The sequence below is a fragment of the Chelon labrosus genome, assembly GCF_963514085.1.
Source record: "Chelon labrosus genome assembly, chromosome: 22".
Taxonomy (NCBI): Eukaryota; Metazoa; Chordata; class Actinopteri; order Mugiliformes; family Mugilidae; genus Chelon; species Chelon labrosus.
Genome location: NC_140355.1, coordinates 20,222,264 through 20,234,635, shown reverse-complemented (window position 1 = coordinate 20,234,635; position 12,372 = coordinate 20,222,264). Strand labels below are relative to the sequence as shown.

The following is a 12,372-nucleotide window of genomic DNA, read 5'->3' as shown; positions in this document are numbered from 1 at the left end:
AAATACACTCTGTTGAGACTTCTGCAACTTTTAAAGAGTTCAAAACCAGTTTTATCTTCAACAAAGAGCTCACACTCCCTACAAAACCGTTCACCTAAAGATTACGCACGGATTTTACGCACGACTTCTTCAACCAGAGTGTGTTCGTGCTTCATTATAACGAGAAAATATATGCAGAAACCCACGCTATTCAGATTTGGTCAGCCCCAGCTGGAGTCCTCTCTGTTCTTGACGCTGTTCCCTGCAGCTCCCTCCCCCTTCCCGGCTCCTCCTCTGTGGCCCATCGAGCGATCGTCCCAAACTTTCACGGCTTCCTGAAGCTTCGCTATTATATGCGGCGGAAGGGCCGCGGGAGTTGGAAAAACCGATGGCGGATCCGAGCGGGATATGAATTTATAAACCATGGTGCTGATGACCGAGCCGGCGGACAGACCTCTGACCCCGTTATCCTCGGCGGAGCCACTTCCCTGCAAGGAGCCCCGGGGGAATCGCTCGACGTGAGTCTGGATCTGATGGAAAGGGCCCCGGGTTTCTTTTCAGCTTTATGCATTGTGCTTATTTGCATGCACGTCCTCCTTTAAACTATGTGTTTGAATTAAAGGAACGGCTTTTATTTAATGAATGTGGCCAGATAGAGTTAATATGCACCGAACAATTCGAGGACAAAACTTATTATGTCATTAGAACTGATGGTTTGGCTCTTAACTTGAAGAGATGTTTTTATGGGGCCCTCTAGAGCCCAGTCCTCCTTTATACACATAGACCAACATCCAAAAAGCAAATTATCATGTATTTGACATTAAAACAACAATAACATATAAGATCCTTAGAGGAAAGAGTGGTGGATTGTGGCACATCTGCTTTTTAACCATTCACGCAGAGTATAAATTAAACATGTCCTCACAGGTTTGTTAGTCTCTCTATCTCTCAGAGGACAGGTGTGCAGGAAAACAGCTTTCTTATGTCCTGTCTTCAGGTCTGAGGTGGACCATGGAGGCGAGAGGAGGCAGAGGAGGCAAGGACGCTCACCTGCAGACCTCCAGCTCTGCGTGGACGCGGAGTCAGAGGTGTCGGAGAGCAGGAAGAAACCAACCGGGACCAGGTGAGTGCATGGCTGCACTTTAATTTAGCATTTAATAGCATTTACGAGGGTTAATAATACACTATAATGATGCTGTAATCACATTTAATGACATTTATAACTAGTTATCATTGTTAATGTCACTTATTACCTGTTTATAATCCGGCCTCCAGTAATTGCCGGCAAATTTCTAAACAAATCTGCTCAATAAATCTTATAAAATCTGTTATATTTTGAAGTTTTAATGATTCATAAGGCAGCGAAAGGGGTTTAGATTTTCCAGTCTCTGGCTATTCTCTGTTTCCTGTTTTAATTTCGGACCATTGATCGGACAAAAACAAAACATCACATTGGACTCATGTAGGATATTTAGACACTTCACGATCCAAAAGCGTTAGCATATTAATAGAGGAGATAATTAGGTCCTTGTTGAATCGTGAGTCTGGCTTTTGGATTGAACTTTGAGTTCAGAAAACAAAATTTCTGATTGTTTAATTGTGTTTAATGTTAACATTTTCATGAAGGTCAACTCATATAATTTACTAAAACTGGCAGCAGTCATCTGTTTTCCACTGTCTTGTATATTCACTCTTGTCCCGTTACATACCTGCATGACCAGAGCGCTGTTTACAGTTTTAATTGTTGCTGTGTAAGCAGACATTATATAACCACAGGTGACACGGTGCAGAGCCAGGCCACCATGCGTGGTAGTCTAATGTTTGAGTTTTAAAGCTACGACTGTTTCCTGCTGCAGCTCAGTTCTCCTCCTGGGTTACCACGCTACATAAACCATAAACACTGACCTTTTATTTAACAGACTGAAACCTGCAGAGCAGCTTTCACCAGTGCTGAGTCTGAATGACTTTGAAACAAAGATCGAAAGGAAGAAGTCGCAGCCCAGCCAGGTATTAACACGACCTCATGTAACAAACTTCACCAACAGTATTTAAAGTTCCTTAACAAAATAATGTTTATTTCAGTTATCAAAGACAAACACCCAGTATCACAAATTATTCAAGGAAGTCAGCAGAGATGAGTTACTCAAACAGAGTAAGTTTCAGACTCTATTCTCAGATGAAAAGCAAAGAAATGTGATGAGACTTATTCATGTGGATTGATGCCAACAGGTTACACCTGTGCCCTGCAGAGAGACATGTTATATCAGGGCAAAATGTTCGTCTCTGATAACTGGATCTGCTTCCACTCCAAAGTCTTTGGCAAAGACACAAAGGTATGCTACTGTTAGCTGTTTTAAATAAATGATTTGATGCTATCTGGTAGCTGATAATTATTTTCTCCTTGCCAGATTTCTATTCCAGTCATGTCTGTGACACACATCAAAAAGACTAAAACTGCGTTGTTGGTGCCAAACGCCCTCGTGATTCAAGCCGCCAACGAGCAGGTAAGACATAAATATTTGAGACAGTCAGTTTTTCCCTCTTGAAATAAACATGAGAGTGATTCTACATTAATGTTTTCCAGCACGTGTTTGTGTCGTTCCTCTCTCGAAACACCACCTACAAACTTCTGAAGTCCATCTGTCTGCACCTGGAGGTAAAACACATATTTGAGCTCAATAGTTTCTGCTCATATTCATCAAAAAATATTTCTTTTATAGTGAGAACATCTGGAAAAACAATTTAGTCGCAAAAAAATAGCTAACAAAGTAGCAACTGGCTTGTAGCATTTAGCTAAACCTCCAGATATTTTCTAAAAAATGGCTAAATGTTTGCCAACATGTTAGCTGTACGGATGATTAAAGGTTCAATGCTCATGATTGTATGCTAAATGCAAAGATACTGCAGTTAGTTAGCTTAGCATGAGTGAGACTTTTCAAACAAACATACACTGTACTTTCTCGACAAAACTACTGTATGTGGCCAGCAGAACAGCTAACAACATAATAACTAGCTTTTAGGATTTAGCTGCTAATACGCCAGATATTTTCCCCTGGTTTCAGCGGAAATGTTATAGAAAGCAAGAAGTACAACCACATGAAAGCTAGTGCACAGTAGCTGTGTGTCTGTGGCATGTTTAAATGGCTAAATGCTTGCCAACATGTTAGCCGTTCAGATGATTAAAGGTTAGCTTCAATGCTCATGCTAAATGCAAGGATACTGCAGATGGTTAGCTTAGCACGAAGACTCGGACACTGTTCAAATGCATGTATATATATATAGTGTGTACCCTTTTTAAGAAAAAAAATATCTAAATATTCGACTAGCACCAACTAGCAAGGTAGAAATTAGCTTGTAGCTTTTAGCTGCCGGCTGTTTTCCTCAGGAATTTGTGGAATAAACAATATAAGTTTGCTAAAAGTAGTTTTACATTCATCAAGTGACTTGCAACACAAACGAATTAATGCTAGTGTTGTTCTGTGTTCATCTAAATAAGGAACAGTTAGCTAACATGTTAGCAATAACTAGCTATAAGATGATAATATGTCCGTGTTAATGTGTTTATAGTGTATTCTGTGCCCAAAAATGGTCTAACATGTGAAAGCAGCTTACAAAAAATAAATATATTTGCTATTGTAGATGCTATAATGTGTATGTTGTGCGTTCCAGGTGGATAACACTTGTATCAGCCCCGTTACTTCCTCCTGTGAAAGCAGCTTCAGAGTCACATGCCCGTCGTCGCTTCCTCTGGTCAGTCGGGGGGGTCTGTCCGCCCATTTTTTTGTTCAGGATGTATTTATTGTACATTTTCCGTCGTGACAAAAGATCCATAGAAGTTCCATGTTAAACAACACCCTCTCTCTGTGTGTGCGGTCCATTGTACATTGTCCTGACTGCATGTTGCGCTGCAGGACCTTTCTGGAGCCTTCTCCGACCTCGATGGGGTCGTGCAGCAGAGACGGCAGGAGATGATGGAGAGCAGCAGCTCCGGTTCTCAGACTCCAGACTACGATAAAATAAATGGTGTGTGCGCCATCTTCTCCCCACAGTGTGTACACAAAGCTACTGTGTACCAACTCTAATCTACTGTACACATTTTGTGGAGCTATTCATTCTCTGTGCGGGGAGTATCAGGTGTCACTGTGGCTCTGACGGTCTTTAGTTTGCAGAAAGCTGGAGTTAGGCCAGGTGACATTTAAGCTTCCGAGGCTTTGCTTTTTGTTATTGTGACGACCGCTGGCAGAAACCCAACGATGATCCAGTGAAATAGCTAATGAACTCTCCCGTTTATTGCGTATGACAGTCATAATAACTCTTACAAGCTTGTTGATTTCTGAGGTCGCCTGTGATTCTGCTAATATTTACTGAAGCTCGCTGACGGCTGGAGTCACAGCTTTCCCTGTGTTTACTCCATCAGACTTCAGCGGCCTCCCAGACACGTTTCTAAATGCAGTGAAGAGCGCAGAGGTTTCAGTCCACGCCGACATCCACCTCCAGACTCCGAGCCAAAAACACGGAGCCGCCCTCAAGAACGGTAACCGAGCGACAAAAAAAGCTTTTGTTGGTGCTTCTGTAGTCTTGGGTTTCGCTTCTTTCCAGAGGGAAATGAGTAATAAAAGAATAGTCAGTGTATAAATCACTCAACTGTTTTTATATTTAACTCTTAAACCAGGAGGCTTCATGCTCGGAGTCCTACTCCAAAACGACACGCCCAAAATTAAACTGAGTATGTCTCAACAACTACAGGGTTTATATGTGTGTCAACACTGCACTTCTAAATTTATTGCAGAGGTGAACAAATCAGTTTATATGATAGTGGTTCAGGTTAAGTAAAGACTGAACACAGATTTAATTTCCTTCCAACAAAACTGTACGTTTCTATCACTAATGTCCTTTTAAATGATGCAGATGAAACCCAAACCACAGTACAACATTTTTACATTGCCTGTACCAAGTTGGATGCTAATAAAGTAAAGCATTAGCTAAATGTTATGGGATTAAAGTGGGTATGCTGCTTATGCTGGCTGCTACATGGTTAGCATGCCGTTACGGAGCATTTGTTGACTCTAAAGGGCGCTTTTGAGTTCTTCAGTTAATTAATAGAGTATTAAAATACTCTTTATTTTCTTATTCATGTTTAATTGAGGTGATTGAAATAGCGTGCAGTATGTGTATGTTTCGTATCTGCATTCTAAAACTAAGCTAGCATTTAGCGTATCTTAGCAAGACTAGAAACAGTCTAAAGTTAGCCAAATGTCCCTTCCAGGACCTTCACAGCTCGCAAAGCATGATGTTAAAGTTGATTGTTTCGACAGTTGTAGGCTCATACTCAAAACAGAGCATTTGAATGCACATCTATACAAAGCACAATCTGAGGGTTTGCATATTCTGCAGCACGAGGACGTCTGACCAGACTTGTGGGGGATGGTCAAATTGACGTCACGTGGACACTTGCACACAAAAAAAATAACCTTAAAGAGTCTTTTACTTAACTGAAAGCAGCAATATCACAGTTGTCATGGTTTGTGCTTAGTTTTCCTGGGTTTCTGTTTCCTGTTTTATTTTGTTTTTGGTTTCCTGTCTTGTGGTTTTCCCTGTGTTTTCCCCTTTTGTGTCATAGTTAGCTTGCCCTTCCTGTGTCTTCCCGCCTTTGTGATTGTCTTCCTTGTCCTGATCGTTTTCACCCATCACCCCTATTTCCCTTTCTGTGTATATATAGCCCTGCCTTCCCCTGAGTTCGCTGTCATGTCGTACTCGTCTCATAGTTTTGCCTCGTCTTGTTTAGCTCTCTAGTCTGGATTCTTGTAACTCGTTGTAGTTTTTTGTTTCTTGTCTCATAGTTTTGTCTTGTCAAGTTCATAGGTTATGTTTCATAGAAGTTTTTGTTTAGTCAAGCCTTTGCCGCTCTATTATTCTGCAACCTCCTTGACAATAGTTTATAAATCACAAAAAATGAACAAATACAAGTGAAACAACAATTTATAAGGACATTACAACCTCACACAGTTTGTTTCCAGTTGTAATGCTAAGCTAAGCTAACTGGCTAACGGCTGTAGCTTCATATTTAGCATATTTAGGTCTTTAGAGTGGGATCAATCTGGTCACCGTAACTGTCAGCAAGGATGTAAATTCAAAGGTATAGTTTTACATTTTGGCAAATACAATAAAATAAACAAGATGTCATGTGCTAATTACTGCTAAGCTAAGCTAAGCTAAGCTAACCATCCACAAACATGAGATTGATCCAAAACATGTATTTATTCCATAAGTATTTCTATCATTTTGAAATCCAAAGTGGCACCTCGTTTGTTTTGTCTCTAATTGTTTTATTTTTTTCCTTTTATTCTTAGGCTCAACCAAACCAGTTCTAGGAGTCACAGCTAACTGCAAATCCTCCCAGCCCGTGCCGCTACACGCCATCCTCCTCCTCTATCTGGTTTTGTGAGTGACCTTTCATTATGTGCAACACAAGAGAGCGTTGGCCCATGATGCGCTCTGACAAGATAATTGTTGGACATGTCCAGAAAGAATCACCTGCATTATTTGGGCGTGTTAGCTTATTGTTGTCAATGTGTTTGTGTGTCGTACCAGAGTTACCGCGCTTGTCTTGTCCTCCTGTTACATGGCCTTCAAGATTGTGGCTCTGGAGCATCGTTTGAACTCCTTGGTGTCGATGGGGGAACACATTCGCAACGGGTACGAGCTAAAATTCTGTTTTAGTTCGCGGCACGTCGCTCGTTATTTGGTAAATAATTTTTTAGTGTAAATCTTGTTGCAGAAACATCGGGAGCCAGAGGCCGCAGGATGAAGTGAATGCTGAGATATTTGGGGAACTGTCCACCAACCTGTTCAAGCTTGAGAAGGTTTGTTTGCTTGTTTTTTAGGCGGCAATGCTAAATAGGAGTGGACACAGAAAATAAAAATGGAAATAAAGACAAAATAGAAGATTTTGGGGGTTTTTTATATTTAGTTTATGGATATACATTAAAGAAACAAGATATAATGTGTTAATAAGTGAATTTAACAGCCAGGCTAGCAGTTTCCCCCCGATTTCAGTCTTTATGCTAAGCTAAGCTAATGGGCTTTAGCCTTATATTCAACGCACAGACATGAGACTTGTGTCCATCATCTCATTAAGCTCTTTGCAAGAAAGAAAATAAGAATATTTTCCAAACAGGTTTTAGTTTATTATGATTTTAACATTTGTTTTATTTAATTTTAGATTCAAAGAAGCCTCCGGAAGCTCCTGGAGGAGACTTGAAAGGATGACCGCGGTTTGTCCGGATAAGAAGCTTTACTGTTTATTAGAGATGGTGCCAAATCTCGGACGCTTTCATAAAACTTAGTGAACGTAAATTGTGCAATAACGGCTTCTTTCCTCTTCTTCTTTCCTCAGGACTATTTTATCACTCCTCTTAAGCAAAAAGCCTGTGCCGCTTGCAGCAGTGTGTTAGCGTGCCAGTGGTAGTGTTAGTATTTATCCAAGAGCTTTTATTTTGCATTTCACAATAGTGGGATTTTATATATATCGTAAGGTATCAGGTCCAAAGATCGTATTTCACTATATTCAAACATTTCATAAAAAAGGTCAAGTTAGTTTCAGATGTGTTTGCTGGCATTTAAATGCCAGTAAATTATATTTATCACTCATCTAGAGTTTAAGATTTATAAAGAGATAAATTCACAGCTCATTTGTAAATACTGTCAGGCTGCTTTGACGCACATTATAGAATAATCAGCAAATAGGAGCAAATCAGAAGAGTTTTTATTGTAAATGTGGAGTTTTTACTAAACGAGTCGCATAATAACGGTCTAATGTGTAATTTTCAATTTTAAAAAATGCAATTTTATTCACCTTTGTAATGTAAGACCTTCCTCTAATTAGTAATAACTTAAGATTTGTCTTGTTTTAACTTGTCTTAACTTAATTTTAGTTTCAGTGCTTGTTTGTTTGGAGACCAGTGAACCATTTCATGAGCTGTAGAGAAAAACTGTAGTGATTCTTTTGTTTACATCGCGCTCAGATTGTGCCTTTCACTCTTTTATTGATCGTGCCGCAGTCCAGAAATAAATGGTTGTCATACAGTGTCGGTTGATCTTTGCTTTGGCAGCACTTTTTTCTATTGGATTTGGTTACGTAACCAGCCGACACACCTGCAGACCACAAACACATGCATGCAAAGAGCTCTGGTGAAACCTAATATATTATGTCAATGCCTGCTGCTGCTCAGTTTACTGCAGTGTGTCACAATACTACATTAGAAGTAAAAACTTCGCAGTAAAAATGTTATCAAGTAGATTTATTGTAGGTATAAGAAAAATGTAAATTTAATGTACCTCAAATTTGTACAAACTCTGTTACAAGTAAAAGTCTTGCACAGAAATGTGTATTTATTTTAGTATATTTATGTTTGAAGTACTTTAATTGATTGTTTTTTAATGTCTCTGTGTACTTGTACTCCAGCAGATTTCAGAAAATATACTGGAGTACCACAACACCTTTTATGAAAAAGAAAGACACAAGTTAAATACCTCAAACATGTACTAAATTGATGTTTTTATTTGAATTTATTTAGGATTTGTGGAATTAGTACATTTAGTCATGTATAAATTTAAGATATTTTAACTGAGACATAAGATAAAAAGAACAGAAAACTAGATATTTGTTAGTGTGATATTAGTACTTGTTATACTTCAACTCCACTACAATTCAAAGGGAAATATGGAACTTTTTATGTTGTATTACTTAAAGAAAAGACTCAAATGACTCATATTTGTAGTTAATACTGTGATTACAAGTACTGATACTGCATTTTAGAAACACTCTGCAGAGAGTACTTTTTCTACTTCAAGGATGTTTTCCTGGTTGCATTTTCATACTTTTGCTTACGTAAAAACATTTGAATAGTTGGAATTCTTTCTTCATAACAAAGCGTTTTACAGTGTAGCATTAGTACTTTTACTGAAGTACAAATTTAAGGTAGCCTGCTTTGATTCATTTCATAGAAACTAGAATGGAAATAAGTGAAGAAAACTGGAAATAACTTGAGTATTTTTAGTGTGGTATATATGTCAAAAGTGTTGGCACAACTTAAAGGGGAACTACTGTTTTTTACAACCTGGACCTTATTTCTGGCATAAAATGCAGTCGTTTACTCACCCATATAACTTTGGTGTAATTCGTATTCCTTCGAGAGATATTCATATCAGCGTATATCCATATAGTGGGAGTGAGTGGGGCACCGAAACGCAGCCTCTAAATAACGCATTATCTGCAGAGAAACTCGTTTATTTCACCAATATTTTGTTATCGTACACTAGTGCTATTCCCCGTTGAGTCAGGAGTTACCTGTTATCATCATCCGGGGTCTGTAGATTGACCTACAGGCTGTGTTTCGGTGCCCCAGTCACTCCCACTATATGGATATACACTGATCTAATTATCTCCCGAAGGAATACGAATTACACAAAAGTTATATGGGTGAGCATTTTATGCCAGAAATAAGGTCCAGGTTGTAAAAAACAGTAGTTTGCCTTTAATACAATTCAATAGTACTTAAAAAATGAATACAGAACCTTCATGAAAATACGATTTAATGCAGTGTGTCCCTAATGAATTGGCAAAGGAGCATACATTTAAATTGTATTTTATCAGTAATGACTAGTCTCTTTATTAGCTGATATTTTGTTTTGCTCTCGCATTACATCTTGTTCTGAAATATGCATCATCTCCCCAAGTCATGACGATCGGTCTCCAAAACGAGAATACAATTGAACCAAAAGCTTCCTCAGTTATTCTAAACACAACGTTGAATACCAGAACCTCCATGAAGCTAAGATTTAGTGCAGGGCTGTTATGTTTGAATGTTTTTTATTTTCACTCGTGCACCCAATGAACTGGCCGGTGAGTGTACATCCACATGTCAGGGATCGGGGCCGCGGACCAGCGGTGCGTAAAGACGCAGATGGAAACACTGGAGGCATCGGAGGCTTGAAGTGAGCGTGATGAAACCTGCAGCCCGCCCCCCTCCGCATCGTGGACCAATGACTCGGACTCCTCCGCGTCTCGTCTGCCTGTCAACCCGCGTTCAGCCCACGGCATGACGTAACACCCAGTCTTGGAAGTGCAATGGCGATATTGGACAATAACAGCCGTCGCGTTTGGGGACCAACATCTATATTATGTGGCTAACGTCGAGGAAAACACCTCCAGCCGGCTGCGAAGACACTTGTGATATCGGCTCAGTGCGCGACCGTCTACCTGCGACCAGGAGAGGAGATTTCACAGCCTCTGGCCGCGATGACAGTTTAGACTAAAAACGCTGGTGAGTCCAAACTCTGCTTCTTGCACAGGCAGCGTTTTGTTTTTTGAAAAATAACCTTTCTTTTCTCAGTGAACGCTCTCCGTGAGATTACAAAGGGGCGTGGCGCCGTGCTGGGTACCACTTCTGACTAAAGGATGCTGATAGCTTAGCAACAAGGAAGGAGAAGGAAGCAGAGCAGAGACAATGGATTTGTCAGCATCGTTACTGGGCAGGCTGAGCTGAGGGCTTGTGTGGATCGCGAGGAGAGGCGATGTCCTCTTCCCAGTTTTGATCCCAGTGAAGTGGAACGAGGAGGATGCAGAGTGGGGATGTAAACAAAGGGTGTGGGCCTCTCAGCTGGCCTGCTCTGCCACACATCCATCCATTTATCTATCTATCCATCCATCCATCTCCGCTGTTTATTACCAGGAGGATAAGATCTCACACTCATCATCTTAGCCAAGCGTTACCAACAGCCCCCCCAAAAAAGTCCAGGAGCATCAGATATTATTATAATAATTCACTCCAACATTCACTAGCTTCCAAATCACTGCTCTTATTTATAATGTTGAGCTGATAACAAGAGATTTTGACTCTTAGATTCACATTAAAAGCATTTCTACTGTCTTCTGACACACTTCTGTTTAATAACATCTCATGTAAATGTCAGAGGACCATGATTAATGCCTAATATATTTAATTTTAGAAGATGTTTTAAAGATGTTCAGTGAACTTTGAAAAGACAACATAATTATATTGAGGAAGATACTTGTACTATTCACTTTAAAGGCATACATTTGTTTATTTATCAAGATGTAGAACATTGAAATCACAATGTAATGTCATAATTTGAGCTTTAGAACAATATTAAAAGCGTTTTTTTACTGTTTTCTGACACTTTATAGACTAAATAATTTACCTGATTTGACATTTCTCTATTTTTTTGCTTAATAACATCTCATATAACATCAGAGAACAACAAATAATGTCTTAAGTTGAGGAAGATAGTTGTACTGTTCAGTTTAATCAAATAATTAAACATTAAACTTCCTTATTTTTTGTTTCCTTACCACCTGAGTTGCCATTTGTCGATTTTCTGCTTAACAACGTCCCATAAACTGACTGTAGAGGTATTTTAATGTAATGCTTTGAGCTTTAGATCAGTATAAAAAGCATTTCTGTTATATTAGACCAAACAATTAATCAATTAACCTCTTTATTTTTTGTTTCCTCAGCACCCGAGTTGACATTTTCTGCTTCATAACGTCTCCTGATCTGATAACAAGCGTTTTAACGTCACACTTTGACTCCTGTATTAATGTTGAAAGCATTCTAGAGTTATTTTAAATTTTAAAGCACAAGTTACTTAAGTTATTTATGAGTGAGTGAACACGTAGAACACTGAAAACACAATTTCATTTGTATGATGCAGCTTGTTTCACATGTAAACAGACTGCAGGCGCTGGCCTCCACACACCAGAGGGCGCTGCTGTGATCGTTAATCAAAACAAAAAGTGTTTAAAATCATCATCCTTTGCAGCCTTGAAGAAGTTTAACAGCTGATAGTTGATGCTGTATGTGTTGGCAGACATGCAGTGCTTTGTTTTATTAAGTAAGAAGGTGAATTAAGATGATTTCACTCAACGACATGGGAAAGAAAAATGAGAAAGTACTCACACTGAAGCTGGAAAAGAAGCCTTGAACGCCCAGTGGCCTCCAGTGGCCTGCATAATATGATTAATTAAAAACTTACTATTTATAATTTATGGTAGCGTTAGAGGAAGGTTGTGTCAAAATCTAGTTCTATGCATTTTAAAAAAAGGAATCGTTATCTATGAAATGTAAGCAAAACAACTGAAAATGCACATTATTAATCCCTGAAGCTGAATTTAACATACACATTGTTTTTGTTGCCTCATTAGATAAGAAAAAAATAAGAAGTGTTGCATTTATTGTCCAAGAAAAGTGGAGAAATGATCAAATAGTCACATTTAATTTGCTGGAATCTGTGAAGTTTTTGGTATTTTTGTTACTTTTTTGTAAAAATGTACTTTCACAATTACCAACATAGTTGCCAATTCATTTTATA

The 12,372-nt window shown here is 39.0% G+C and overlaps 1 protein-coding gene across 1 annotated transcript; it reads left to right on the top strand.

Moving 5' to 3' along the window:
* Positions 1-230: 230 nt before the first annotated feature.
* LOC311507309 (GRAM domain-containing protein 2B-like) lies at positions 231-8,069 on the top strand. The gene is made up of 14 exons (XM_084571606.1): positions 231-497; positions 977-1,102; positions 1,899-1,986; positions 2,062-2,131; positions 2,209-2,312; positions 2,388-2,483; positions 2,564-2,635; positions 3,649-3,729; positions 3,891-4,002; positions 4,397-4,513; positions 6,330-6,420; positions 6,571-6,675; positions 6,758-6,842; positions 7,202-8,069. Exons 1-14 carry the CDS (start codon positions 403-405, stop codon positions 7,238-7,240), a joined length of 1,281 nt encoding a protein of 426 aa, XP_084427732.1. The 5' UTR covers positions 231-402; the 3' UTR covers positions 7,241-8,069.
* Positions 8,070-12,372: the final 4,303 nt, after the last annotated feature.

What these genes read in the sequence shown, in the direction of transcription:
- LOC311507309 (XM_084571606.1), top strand. Translation starts at nt 403, where the DNA reads ATGGTGCTGATGACCGAGCCGGCGGACAGACCTCTGACCCCGTTATCC. An exon ending in AAGAAACCAACCGGGACCAG is followed by an intron (nt 1,103 to 1,898) that starts GTGAGTGCATGG and finishes TTTATTTAACAG; the next exon opens with ACTGAAACCTGCAGAGCAGC. An exon ending in AGACTACGATAAAATAAATG is followed by an intron (nt 4,003 to 4,396) that starts GTGTGTGCGCCA and finishes TTACTCCATCAG; the next exon opens with ACTTCAGCGGCCTCCCAGAC.